General features: G+C 48.0%; 1 protein-coding gene across 5 annotated transcripts in view; it reads left to right on the forward strand.

Annotated features, from left to right (window-relative positions):
* USP30 (ubiquitin specific peptidase 30) overlaps positions 1-14,027 on the forward strand; it is a 30,249-nt gene that overhangs the window by 2,567 nt on the left and 13,655 nt on the right. For 3 of the 5 annotated variants that reach the window (XM_053206205.1, XM_053206203.1, XM_027044031.2), the window contains exons 2-7: positions 1,220-1,329; positions 2,433-2,615; positions 7,404-7,507; positions 11,088-11,186; positions 11,957-12,002; positions 13,276-13,370. In XM_053206205.1, coding sequence (XP_053062180.1) covers positions 1,220-1,329; positions 2,433-2,615; positions 7,404-7,507; positions 11,088-11,186; positions 11,957-12,002; positions 13,276-13,370 — 637 coding nt within the window. The remainder of the gene's footprint in view (positions 1-1,219; positions 1,330-2,432; positions 2,616-7,403; positions 7,508-11,087; positions 11,187-11,956; positions 12,003-13,275; positions 13,371-14,027) is intronic. The other 2 variants (XM_053206204.1, XM_053206206.1) reach the window with 2 other exon arrangements.

Here is a 14,027-nt window from a genome sequence, read left to right on the forward strand (position 1 = left end):
TCAAAACAATGTTCACGTGAGCCAAATATTGGCATAAGAATATATTATACACACATATATACACATATCTAACACATATATACTAGTATATGTTGCATGTATGTGTATACACACACACACACACACACAGTTGGTCTTATTTGGTGGAAATACATAACTTTGCATAAAAACAGTGTTTTAAATTGCTGAAATGTCTTTGTTTGTAGTAAAATAACTTCAGTGTTTAAGCCAAGCCTCAAATTAAGAAATTTTTAATTTAGTAAATGTTTAGTAGATCGGTTATGCTATATATAGTATGCCCCTTCCCTATTTAGTATTTCTATATGTTTTCTCCAGTATCCAGTCATTCAGTAAATATTACTAGGAACCTGTTAGTTGCCAGGCATGATCTAGAGACTTGGGATATGCCAGTGAGTAAAAGAGACAAAGATCTCTGCCCACGGGGACTTGCATTCCAGTGGGGGAGACAGACAATAGCCCTAGTTAATGAGGGAATGTTATATTAGAAGGTGGTAAAAAGAAAAAGCAGAACTGGGTAAAAGGAACCAGGAGTACAGGTTCTAATTGTTGGTTAGAAGTGAAGGGGAGGGGGACGCCTGGGTGGCTCAGTTGGCTAAGTGTCCCACTTTGGCCCAGATGACATGATCTCATGGCTCTTGAGTTCGAGCCCCGCGTCATGATCTCACGGCTCCACGTGAGCCCGGTGTCAGGCTCTGTGCTGACAGCTCAGAGCCTAGAGCCTGTTTCGGATTCTGTCTCCCTCTCTCTCTGCCCCTTCCCCGCTTGCACCCTGTGTCTCTCAAAAATAAATAAACATTAAAAAAAATGAAAAAAAAAAAAGAGATGAAGGGGGAGGTAAGAGAGAGCCATGCAGTGATCTGGCAGGGGGGAGCATTCTAGGCAGAGGGAGGAGCAGTGCAAAGGTCCTGAGGTGGCCGGTGTGACAGCAGCGTGGGAGGCAGAGTAAGGGGAGAACCTTGGCATGCCCCCTGAGGGAGATGGGGCTTCTGTGTTCTGACTTCGGTTGTAAATCCTGACGTCTGAACGTGCTGATTTTCAAGACGTAATCCTAACGGTATCATTACTTCAACTTGAAAGTTAGGTGTTTGGTGGGCCATTGGGTTATTTTGATGAAATGTTATTTCTGTGTACCTGTGTCTGTAGTCATACGTATTGTGTCCATGATGAGGGAAGACTGTAAGCCTATTTTCTTTTTTAGATATAAAGTCATGAAGAACTGGGGTGTTATAGGGGGACTTGCTGCTGCCCTTGCCGCAGGGATCTATGTGATTTGGGGTCCCATTACAGAAAGAAAGAAGCGTAGAAAAGGTAAGAATGAGGTCATCGCAGCCTAGTCTGGTCTGTGCGCTTGACCCCAGCCCTTCCCGTCCCAAAACAGTACAAAAAAGGGAGGGTTTTGTTGTTGTTGTTCTCTTGTATCTTCGGTTTCCGAACAGTACTTCCTTTTAAAGAGAAGTTCATTTTAATAACTCATTATTTTAGACCCTGTAGTGAAAAGATTTCTGTTTCACCCCCTCTACAGTCTCGAGTTTGAGACGTGCTCCATAATGAAAAAGTTCTCCTTAACATGGTACTTGTGTTGTTCAGTACCACAACTGACTCATTGTGTGACGCGTTTGTGGGTTCACTGACTAGCAGCTAGTCACGAGTAAACGTTTCAAGTTAGTGTCTTTAATACAAAATTCTCTTTCCTTAAAGAAGTACCCCCTCTTGTAAATGCTGCTCTCACTGTGTTGATTAAAAGTCAGCAACAACAAGCAAACCAAAAAAGGGATAGATGGAACAAAATGTCGATCCTTGTTAACTCTGGGGGTGGTTCTGATTAGAGTCCGTTGTATATCCTCTCTTCTTTTGTGCACGTTTGAGAACTTTGCATTAAAAAAAAGTTTCTTAAAAAAGTTTCAGCAGAAGAGGGAAGCATGTCAGGTTTTGTCGATCTCTTTGCAGAAAGACTGATCACAGTTGCTATGGTGGTGTCTTTCGAACTGATTCTACGAACAAGATCATTGTCCTGGGGAGCAACAAAAGAACAGTTGTTTTCTTCTGTTCTGAGAAACGTTGCTTTCTTATCAAAGGAGGGAGAAAAGGGGCGAAAGAGAGAGATGTTGTTACCAAGTGTTTTTGTACACTCAGCGTAGACCAAACTGTGCCACACGCCGTGGCGGCCTTCAGATGTAACACGTGACGGGGGACCTCCTTCTGTCGCTTACAGTCTCCTGAAGGAGCCACACTCGGACCGGGCCTGGGCGCAGATCGAATGCCTGGCCCCCGATGTCAGTGGGCATAGACTTTGTGAGATTGGGATCTTAAACTCCAGGCCACAGTGCAGAAACTCTGGCTCCCAAATGGGAGAGGAAAAAAGAGCCGGTCCCATGTGATGTGCTGTTGTCTTCTTCCCCCGACTTTTTCAGGGCTGGTGCCCGGGCTGGTCAACTTAGGGAACACCTGCTTCATGAACTCCCTGCTGCAAGGCTTGTCTGCCTGCCCCGCTTTCATCAAGTGGTTGGAAGAGTTTACCACCCAGTACACCAGGGATCAGAAGGAGCCCCCCCCACACCAGTATTTATCCTTAACCTTGTTGCACCTCCTCAAAGGTATCTAACTGGGAATTTAAAGGGGATTGTGTGCGTTTTGAAAGCAGCAGCCCAGGCGACAGGCAAAGGGTTAATAGCCTTTGTGTGAAAAAAGATCCTACAGATCGTTATGGAAAACAAACCAACAAAACACGAAGGGTCCAGTAGATACAAACAGCTATTTTTTTAATTAAAGATGTAGCCATTTATTTTTAAATTATCGTCAGCTTATTAATAGCTTTTTTAGGGAAGAAAACACATCCACTGCCACCTAAGCATTTTGATTGTGAGAAGTACTCTGGTTTATTAAAGTTTAAAGAAAAGAAGTGTCTTAGCCTCAGAGGTAAGGTAATTCGCAGAAGAAATAGTACAGATTGTATGCGGGTTCACAGTGCCTCTAACAGACCCTCAAATATTCAACGTGGCCATCATCAGAGAAATACAAATAGCATACCGGAGGGGTTATCGTCGTTTTGCTTGTCAGCAAAGACTGAACAATCCGCAGTTCTGATGGGTGACGTGTTCACATGTGCTGGTGGTGGTGTAACGTAGGGCAGACTTTCTGGAAAGCAGCTTGGAACCACACAGTGATAGCTTGCAAAATGCCCGGTTCCATTTGACCTAATAATTCTGCCGACCGTGATTTGCACTAGCCTGAAATGGAATTCTGAGAGCAAGCCAGTTTAGGAATGGCTGAACAGCAACCCCGAGCTTGGGAAGTCACACATATAACAGTCTTGGTAAAGGTTGTATTGGTAAAGGAAATCACCAGTCCAACTTCATTTTTAGGCCAGTTCTTTTGACCGTAGAACTAGTTTTTCCTCCCATAACACCTGTTGACATCCCAGGGACATTCCACAGAACACGATTTGGGAAATGCTATTGTAGGTACAAAGATCTCCCAACACCTTGTTACAGAGGAGGGCAGGGGGTAGAAAATGTCAATGTCCAGCAGCAGAATGATTAAGCAGTCAACGAAATATTACGTAGCCATTACGAATCATCTTTATAAAGTGTTGTGTTGTATTGTTTTTTTAATTTGGGAGAGGCATAGGCTATAATACCGAGTTTAAAAAGAGCAGTGTTCAAAATACGATGTAATTTGGCTTCGGCAAAGCAAAAATGTCCACAGATAAAGGCTGGACAGGCCGTTTTGGTCTTGTGCAATTGACAGTTTGGGAACATTAAGAGAAAACAAAACAACCATATTTCTACAGCTTACTCTCACAGTCAGGAAGAAAATGGATTTAAAAAACAGCTCATTGTTGCTTCACTGGGGTGTTTTCCCCGGCGAGCCCAGCCTGACACGGAAAGCGAGTTCTACTGTTCTGTATTAACAGGCAGTTTGAAAATAATTTCTTCTAGGGGTGCTCAGGTCATGATCTCACGGTTCATGGGTTCGAGCCCCACGTTGGGCTCTGTTTTGACAGCTCAGAGCCTGGAGCCTGCTTTGGATTCTGTGTCTCCCTTTCTCTCTCTCTCTCTGCCCCTCCCCCGCTCACGCTCTGTCTCTTTCTGTCTCTCTCAAAAATAAACATACATAAAAAATTAAAAAAAAATCTTCTACTGCCCTGTTAAAAATAAATACCATTCCAGAGTGAAAAGCTGAAATGTCCCTACAGGCAGTATAATGCAGGTTCAGGAGCCGTCCTAGCGTGGCCTCGGGTCTCCCCTTTTCACACGCGTGATGCTGTGCTGGGAGCCAGAGCCGTGCAGGGCCACTCCACCTCAGTCTGTTCTCCCCTCTCTGTGTCTGCTTCTCAGTGACTTTTTATTTTGGTTTTTAGAGGTAATTTTTAATTACACAAGTAATGCATGAATAAATTCTCCTTGTAGAAAATTAAACCATTACATAAGGCCATAGTTCCCTTTATCACTGCCCCAATCCTGTTCCCCTCCTTTCTTCCCAAAGTAAAATATAAGTGTGTCCTTCCAGGCTGTTTTCTATGCATTGAAATATGTTTTTAAGTACCCACAAAAATTATATATTGTCTCATTTATGTTTTTTCCTAAGCAAATAATATAATACATATTGGAGAAATGTCCATGTCCCTACATATAGCTTTACCTCCTTCATTTTTTTTCTCTTTTGTGAGTTTATTGGTCTTCTGTCTTCTGTGAATTGCCTACTCATTTCCATTGCCCGGTTTTTTGTTTTGGGGAGAATCCCAAGCAGACTGCACTGCCAGCGCGGGGGCCAAGGTGGGGCTCGGACCTGTAAACCGCAAGATCGTGACTTGAGCCAAAATCAAGAGTCGGATGCTTAACAGACTAAGCCACCCAGGCGCCCCTCCATTGCCCAGTTTTTAAAAATTGTGGCAAGATACCCATAACATAAAATTTACCATCTTAACTGTTTTTAAGTGCACATCTATGTGGCACTGAGTACATTCACATTGCTCTGCAACCATACCCCTCTTCATCACCAGAACTTTTCCATCATCCCATATCGAAATTCTGTATCCGTTAGGTAGTGACTTCCCATTCTCCTCTGTCCCCAGACCCTGGAAACCACTATGTTACTCCCTGTCTCTGAGTTTGACTCTGTATCTCATAGAAGTGGAGTCATAGAATATTTGTCCTTGTGTGTCCGGCTTGTTTCACTCAGCACAGCGTCCTTGACGTTCATCCGTGTGGTAGCAGGGGTCAGAATTCTGTTCCTTTTTAAGGCTAACTATGAATAATGCTCCCTTGTATGTACATACCACATTTTATTTATCCATTCATAAGTCAAGGGACGTGGGGGTTGTTTCCACCTTTGGCTTTTGTGAATGATGCTGCTGTGAACGCGGGTGTGCAGATACCTACCTGCTCGTGTCCCTGCTTTTTATTGTTTTGGTTGTATACCTCCAAGTGGGATTGCTGCACCAAATGGTCATTCTGTTTAATGTGTTGAGGAATCACTATACCGTTTTCCAGAGCGGCTGCACCAGTTTGCATTCACACCAACAGGTGTGCAGAGGGTTCCAGTTCTCCACCTCCTCGCTCACGCTCGTTATCGTCTGTCTTTTTGATAGTAGCCATAATGGGTGTGAAGTGATTTCTCATCGTGGTTTTGATCTGCATTTCCCTACTGATAAGTGATGTTGCGCGTAAGTTTGTGTGTGGCCATTTGTATAGTTGTTTTGATCGTTTTTTTGTTTTTGTTTGGTTTGGTTTTGTTTTTTATAAATGTCTACTCCAGTCCCTTGTCCGTTTTTGAATTGGGTTGTCTGTGTTTTTGTTGTTGTTGAGTTTGGGGAGCTTTTAACACGTCCTGGATATCAGTCCCTTATCAGATATGTGATTTGCAAACCTCATTCGCTTTCACAATTGTGCAGTATGCAGAACGTCAGGATACCTCAGTTTACTTAGCTGTTGGATTCCGGTGCCTTGTGGTCATAGAAGGGCCCCAGCGAATGGTCTTGTACGTGCCCCTAGTGCACACGGGCCTGTGTTTGCCTGCAGTAGGTCCTGAGAAAGTCAGACTGCTGGGACGTGAATCATAGGACATAAAAATTAGTAGATATTGCTAAATCACCTCGTGGGATTTTAAGCAAAATTGGGCTAAAGGAGACATTAAAATTTTCCTTGAGAGGAAAAAAGCTACCACACAGGCTGCTTGAGGGGCGTAAGAGGAAGAAGGAGGTTCAGTTGCTGTCCTAATGGGCGCCCTTTGTTCTGGAGGGTAAAGATGTGACACCAGGGTCCTCAGTGCTAAGAGGAGCCTCGGGACTTAGCACTGGCTCCCCGGGCTGCTGCTTCTCCACAGGCTACCCGCCCCCCCCCAAAGTCCCCACCACATTCAGGCTCCTGAGTCAGAGCCCGAAGTGTCCAAAGGACTCTCTCCAGTTTACCAACTGCAAATTAAAGAGAAGCAACAGGCTGGCTTAGTCGGTCTGGAGGTAGTTGAACTCGGGAAACTGCACAGAGGTGGCAGGCCCTTGTATTTTTATCTCCCACACTCTGTCTAGCAGCGCTGGGCCGGCGAGACATGCGACGGAAGGGGGCCGTCAGGATCAGGAGTCCGCAAACTCTGGCCCGTGGGTCAGGTCTGCTCCGCGGCCTGTTTTTGCAAATAAAGTTTTATTCAAACAGCCATGCCCACTTACTTGCGGTCTGGCTGCCTTGGTGCCACAGTAGCGGCGTTGAGTAGTCTCGGCAGAGCCCACAGAGCCTAAAACGCCTACCGTCGGACCCGTTACAGAAACAGCTTGCCAACCCTTGATCTAGCTGTGATGACAGTATAGACTCGTGAGCCCGTCACACGTTCATTTTTGTTTGTTAGGCTTGGTTTTACATATGACTGAAAAGTGAACTACTCAGCAGACCCTTTCATGCTGCCCCGTAGAGCTTGTCCCGTGATAATCAGAAACTCCAGTGCAGACAGATACTAGCAGAGGCCCCGTGGCCCCAGAGAGAGTCCTGTTGGGTGAGGTGGGGCGAGGGGGTTAAGCACTGAGTGTGGGTTGGACTAGATGAAGTCTTGAGGGGCCTCCCGCCCTCAGAGTTGTGAGTTAAAATCATTTCATTCAGGAGGAATCTCGCAGCAATTTATATCGATGACGATAATTCAAATAGCCGAAATCAATTACTTCATGTAAATGCTATAGCCTCATGAAAGGTCACATTCCTTCAGCAAATACGCAGTGCCTAACAGCCCTCTGTGCAGTGGTTGAGGCTACAAAGAGGAATAATGAAAGAACTATAACTCAAGGTGGATTTTACAGCGAGAGGCTTAATTAGCTTTGATACGTTGTGCGGGACAGGTTTCCTGGCTTGTTGTGAGGCTAGTGAATTTACTAATGGCGTTACCTTTTTGGTTTCCAGCTTTGTCCTGCCAAGAAGTTACTGACGATGAGGTCTTAGATGCGAGCTGCTTGTTGGATGTCTTAAGAATGTACAGATGGCAGATCTCTTCATTTGAAGAACAGGTGAACCTCCCATTCTGCCCACTAATGCGCTGGGGCCTGAGCTCGCGATGACGGCTGAAAAGTAGCCTCGTTGCTAAGGCATGAAGAAAAAATGCCAGTATTGACCTTGCGCTCGCCTGGCCTGAGTGTACATTTCTGTGGCATTCTAGCCTGCCTTAGTATTCTGGGACCAGATCGCAAGTTCTGTTCCCATTCTCGCGATCAGAGGAGAAATGCAACGGTTTTTGTTTGTTTCTTACCCGTTGGGTGGAAAGGTTAGCAGGATAGGGCAGGAACACCTCATTGCCAAAGAGCGAACCTCTTTTTTGTTCTGGAGTGACTTTGCACGTCATTGGATACCAGGGCCACCTGGATCTTCCAGAGAGAGGCGGGTGGCTTTACCTTTGGGGCTTCGAGGGGCTTTTTTGAACCACACCCCCATTTTTAAAAAGAAATCCGTTTTTAGAGGCTAGATGAATTGAAGTAGCCCCAGACCTTGAGCAGCTGTCATATGCACCCCCAGCGCCTTCTTCCAGCCACTCGTACTCCCTTTCCCACAACTGCAGGGTCACTGCCTTTTTTGGTCCTGACCACACCCCACCCCCTCAGACCGCTGCTATTGCCGACAGTGAGTCTGAGACCGAAGCTGAGAGTTAAGTTGTAGGGACAGGGCGTTTAGCTTCCGGTGATGTGCTGGTACGGCCTCCCTGGCTACCTTTCCAGGACGGTCTCGGGACCAGCTTTGTGTGGGCGACTTCTGCCTCCACCATCCAGATAATAGACCCGAGAAATGGGAGACAGCCCATGGGTCCTCACAAGGGTGGGACGGGAGTGAAATGCATTTAAAAACGCTGAAAAGTGAGGGGGGAAGGCTTCCCAGCCCCCCTTGTTTTTAAAGACTACCTCTGTTTCCAGTTCAGTCTGAAGCTGCACGGGCATTACTTTGTAAACCGGGTGTTGACGCCCTTTCTACTTCCTTACAACGCATCTCGACGAATCCCTTGTACGTTGAAACGTTTCTCCATTTAGAAAATTCTTACTAAGTCCTCCTCTGGTAACTGGCACGATTTAGCTGCATTTTCCTCTCTCTAACCCGAGAGAATGGCTGAGATGTAGTCCCAGGGACATCGGATACCTTTGCTAAGTCGTGCTTGTCTGTCAAGGACCCTTGACTGCAGTCCCAGTTACTCCTTGGATGTATTTCCAGCAGCTTCCGCAGGTAGCAGTCACTGAGCCACGTGGTGCTGCGCTGTGCACGGGAAAGAGGCAAGCATGGCTGGCCGCCAGCCTCTTGCCCTCTGGAGGCAGCCGGAGCTACTGGCCCAGGGCCTTGTCCGCATCTCCGCTTTACGGACCTAGTCGGTCAGCAGCAGACTCGCACCGTCAACCACTCTTCAGGGTCTAGAGCCAGGGCTGTGGCAGCTGTGTTGGGCCAGTGTGCCTCCGTTGAGTCCTCTGATGTAATCCTCACAACGGCCCCGTCAGGACTCACGGTCACTGTCCCCGTCTTGCGGATGAGAACACCGAGGTTCGGAGGAGCAGGGTGGCTTGCCCGAAGTCACACGGCTCTCCGAGTGGCAGAGCCAGGGCTGGAGCCCAGCTGGTGCTAAAGTGCCGGCCGAAGCCCCGCCCCCGTCTGCGATACCTTCCTTTCCTCGAGGCCGAGGAGCTCCGTGGCTCACAGACACGATAGGGTTGGGTCTGACGGCATCTTGTCTTGAGATTTTTCCCTCTGGCGAACCCCTGCTCCGGCTTCAAGGGTTGGTCCAGACGCCTTGTCTGTAAGCTGCCCTGGAAAAGCTGGTCCCTTTCAGGCTGCGGCAGCGTCACTCGATAAATAGCCAGGCTGCCGCGTCCACCCCTGGGTTGTGTGTCCTTCGAGGGCCTTGCCTTTTAGCTTTGTACCTCCATCACTCTCCATCACGGCCATTCATAGCCTAGGAGGGGCTTCATTTATACGTGCAACAAATATTTATTTTTTTTTAAGTTTACATCCAAGTTAGTTAGCATGTAGCACAATGATGATTTCAGGCGTAGAATCCAGTGGTTCGTCCCCTGCAACAAATACCTATCGAATGCCTGCCTCAGGCAGGGCTTGTGCGGGGCCTGGGGTTGTAGCGGCAAACATGGCTTGCAGGTTTCTGTGGACAGTAAAGAGGTCATTTCAAAATGTGCTAACCACAAGATAAGCGTGCCGATGTGACAGTGACCGTGCGAGTGTCAGGGGCCTGGCGCTGGCGGGGAGAGAAGAGCAGTGGGGGGACTCCTTCAGGTAGAGAAGACTCTTCTGGAGACCCGAGATTTTTGCTGGGACCTGAAGTCTGAAACGAAGTGAGTCCTGTGAAGAGCCTGGGTGCGGGGCGAAAGCCTCGAGGCTGCGGTGTTTGGGAAGGACAGGGAGGTCCGTGTGGCTGGGGCCGGCCGCAGCAGAGCCGAGGAGGGGAGGGCGCTCAGACGGTGGCAGGGGGCGGGTTGCGCGGGGCCCCCGGTGCCCTGGGCCGGAGGGGGGTTTCTACTCGGTGTGCAGTGGGGGAACCACTGGAGGCTTTATAGGCACCCGCTGTGACCTGATTTATGTGTGAACGGCACGTGCTGTACCCGAGGGACCGGAGCCGGCCAGAGGGAGCAGAGAGGGAAGTGGAGAGGCCAGAGCAGGTGTCCGGGCCGGGGATGGCCTGCCTCAGGGGCAGGGAGGCAGAGAGGGTTGGGGCAGGGGAGACAGAGTCCTCTGGGATTCGGGCTGTGTCTCGGGTAGAGGACCCGCTGCACCGGCCGGGGGGGGCGGGGAGGGGGCTGAGTCGGGGAGAGTCCTGGAGGGAGGGTCTCCTTGCGCAGGTGCCTTTCCGGCAGAAACGTGAAGGATGAGAAGGGGCCCTGTGTGAAGATGTGGGCCGGCTGCTCAGGCCGGAGTGCAAAGGACAGGCCTGAGATGGGAAACAAGGAAGGAAATTGTGAGCCGGGCTATAGCGTGGACGGGCCTTGAGGACATTGTGCTGAGTGTAGCAAGCCGGTCACAGAAGGACAAATACTGTGTGATTCCTTCTGTGAGTTTCTGAGAGTGGCCAGATTTTGCGAGACCGAGAGTGGAATGGTGGGTGCCCAGGCCCAGGGAGGAAGGGGCTGGGAGTTGATATTTGACTGGAACAGAGTTTCAGTTGGGGAAGCTGGGACGGTTCGGAGAATGGGCCGTGGTGACGGTGACACGACGTGTGGACGTACCTAACCCTATGGAACTGTATGCTTCAAAATGGTTAAAGCCGTAACGTTTATGTGATGTGTTTGTTTTACCACCACAACAAAAGTAGGCGGGGCGGAGGTCAGGGCCATGTTGACAAAGCTGAGACAGGCTGGGAGGTGGCAGGTGTGAAGGCAGCCCTGTGCCCCAAGCTTGCTTTCCTTCTCTCTCCCCTTGAGCCCCTTAGTCAAAGGGCCTTTACGGGGAAAGTGTCGGGGAGGTAGCTGTCGATGGGCTGAACCTTGAGAAGGTGGGGGGCAGATTCTGCCCCAGTGGCTGCAGGTGTGCCTGGTGGTCCACGCAGGGCGGTTCTGATGCGGCCCCAGCCCCCTCGGGCCTCTCTGAGGCAGCTTTGCCCTGTGACAGGATGCCCACGAGTTATTCCACGTCATTACCTCGTCCTTGGAAGATGAGCGGGACCGGCAGCCCCGGGTCACACATTTGTTTGATGTGCACTCCCTGGAGGTAAGTCATTAATCCTCTCAATACGTGTATGTGGTTCGTGCATATTTAATAGGTATAGGGGGCACAAGTGTAATCTTTGCACCACTTTCAACTCCACAGTAAGTCTCGGGGCGCCTGGGTGGCTCAGTCAGTTAAGCATCCGGCTCTTGGTGTCGGCTGAGGTCATGATCTCACGGTCGTGGGACCGAGCCCCGCATCAGGCACTGTGCTGGGCTTGGGCCCTGTTTGGGATGCTCTTTCTCCCTCTGCCCCTCCCTCCGTGCATGCATATGTGCACACTCTGTCTCTCTCTGTCAAAAAAAAAGTCTCAATAAAAATTACTAGTGGGAGTGGGGCTGGGGGATTGTCTCAAGCTGTAAACTTGGCAATTGGTGACTTTGGTTAGGGTACCAAGCCTCTTTAAAATGATTCATCACTACGATTTGTATTGGCTTTGAGAAGAAAAGGTATTTCTTCCCCCTTGCCCCCCATCTAATCTAGGGAACAAGGAGCCATAGGAATGCTATTAGGGAGTTGGTAAAAGTTAACTAGCAAAGGGATGGGAGGGAATATTCCAGAGAGAGGAAGTGTGTTTTGATTGCATTTGATGATTGGGTACAGTCACCAACCAGAGAGGATCACCAGGGCTACTTTTAGGATCTCTTGTTAAAAGTCGGGTTTAAGTGGCGCCATCAGCAGAGAAGCTTGTAAGCTTTAGGAGCCGCGTGAGGGTGTAGAAGGGATTGCGGCTGGGTTTTCAGTCTGTTTTCATTCTTCTTTTTTCCCTACAGCAGCAGCCAGAGATAACGCCTAAACAAATAACCTGCCGTACGAGAGGTAATCATTCCCCTTGAACTGTAACACAGAAGATGGGTACTTTTGAGATGTGACAATGAGTTGTTGTTTAAGAAAAATTGTTTTTTTTTTTTTTCTGGTGACATCCAACCCAGCTTGAACTGTGCGTGCTTGCAAAGGAGCTTGTGTTTTGGGAACAGCTTTCCATTGTTCGTTCGGACCATCTTGAATCGTTCCCCTCACACCAGGGCCTTGCTTGGTTTCCCGCTCCGAACAAAAGTAACGGACCTATTTCCACCTCAGACAAGGGTTTTCTTTCTACCTTCTTGCCTTGATCTCACTCGAGGAACTTAATAAAGCTGAAACTGTCATGTCCGCAGCAAACGATCACAGTCCTCCTTAGAAGGAATTGTTTTCTTAAGACCTAAACTTAAGAGGGGGGAAAATAAGACAAACTGATTCCTTTGTGCATCAGTAGTAATAATAACGATTAGCTTTTGAGCCCAAGACCGGGTGCCAGCGGCTGCAGCATCTTAACGAGGCTCACAGAGATGAGGTGACACAGCTGGGACCCAGCCCAGGGTTGCCCGAGTCTAGGGTGTGTGTTTTCTGACTAGCACACCACGCTCTTTATTGCTCTAACTCCCATCCTATCAAAAAAAAATCCCAGTTTTTCAGAACTTGCTTATTCTGATGGCTTTCAGACGTTTATCTCACTTTCTGGAATGTTGCCTTGTGGTATCCATCTTTGGACATCGCAAACATTTTAAAGTGAATGTGAAAATCCATTATTCAACACAAATTCCTTTTTTTTTTTTTTTAAATTTTTTTTCAACGTTTTTTTATTCATTTTTGGGACAGAGAGAGACAGAGCATGAACGGGGGAGGGGCAGAGAGAGAGGGAGACACAGAATCGGAAACAGGCTCCAGGCTCTGAGCCATCAGCCCAGAGCCCGACGCGGGGCTCGAACTTCCGGACCGCGAGATCGTGACCTGGCTGAAGTCGGACGCTTAACCGACTGCGCCACCCAGGCGCCCCACAAATTCCTTTTTTAAATGTGGCTGTACCCATTATACGGAAACCACATTTAAGGACCTGTATCAATTCTGTGAAAGGGAACGGGTTGTTTTGTTTTGTTTTGTTTTGTTTTGTTTTTTGATGGAAGTCAGTAAGGAAAGCTATTTCAGTTTACCTTCCAGGAACGTTTTTTTTCTAAAGAGGGGAGTTCCTACCACGTACTGAAAAGGAGGGTGAATTTTGAGGTTGGTACCAAGGGGCTGGAGGTGGCATATGCAGACATGTTCTGTGTTCCAGGGTCACCTCACCCCACGTCCAATCACTGGAAATCCCAGCATCCCTTCCATGGAAGACTTACGAGCAACATGGTCTGCAAACACTGTGAGCACCAGGTAATTACAGTAGCAGAACTTGATATTTTCTATGGTTTTCTTTCAAGTTAAGACTCGTGAAGCATCTGGAGAATGACTGACACTGGTATATGGCGTTTGTGATCGCCTGGGCTCTGCACACATAGTGGACTGACCGCCTCCCTTTAGTCAGTGTCAACCTGTCCTTTGACCCTCAGGGGCATTTTCTGCACTGATGGCAGACCCATTGTGGATTGGCAGGAATTCGAGTCTCAAGGCTGGGTCTCTATTGATGGTAGACACAATAGATTCTCTTGCTTGGGGTTTTTTTTGTTTTTGTTTTTTTTGCTTTGATGTTTTAAAATAACTTTTTATTTGGAAAATTTCCGACATAAATACAAAAATGGAGAATTGCGTAATTAGCACCTTGATCCATTTTAGGATATTTTCAACCCCCGCCAAAAACGCCCGTACCCATTAGCAGTTTCTCTCCATCTCCCCCACACTTGTAGCCCCTGGCGACCACTGACCTACTTCTGTCTCTATAGATTTGCCTCTTCTGGACATTTCACATACACGGAATCGTACCATATGTGGTCCTTTGTGACTACCTTCTTTCACTCAGCATCATGTTTTTCTTTTATTCTCTTAATATGGTGAGTTTCAGTGATTGATTTTTCTAATGTTAAACCAGCCTTG

Source organism: Acinonyx jubatus, chromosome D3, assembly GCF_027475565.1.
Source record: "Acinonyx jubatus isolate Ajub_Pintada_27869175 chromosome D3, VMU_Ajub_asm_v1.0, whole genome shotgun sequence".
Lineage (NCBI taxonomy): Eukaryota > Metazoa > Chordata > Mammalia > Carnivora > Felidae > Acinonyx > Acinonyx jubatus.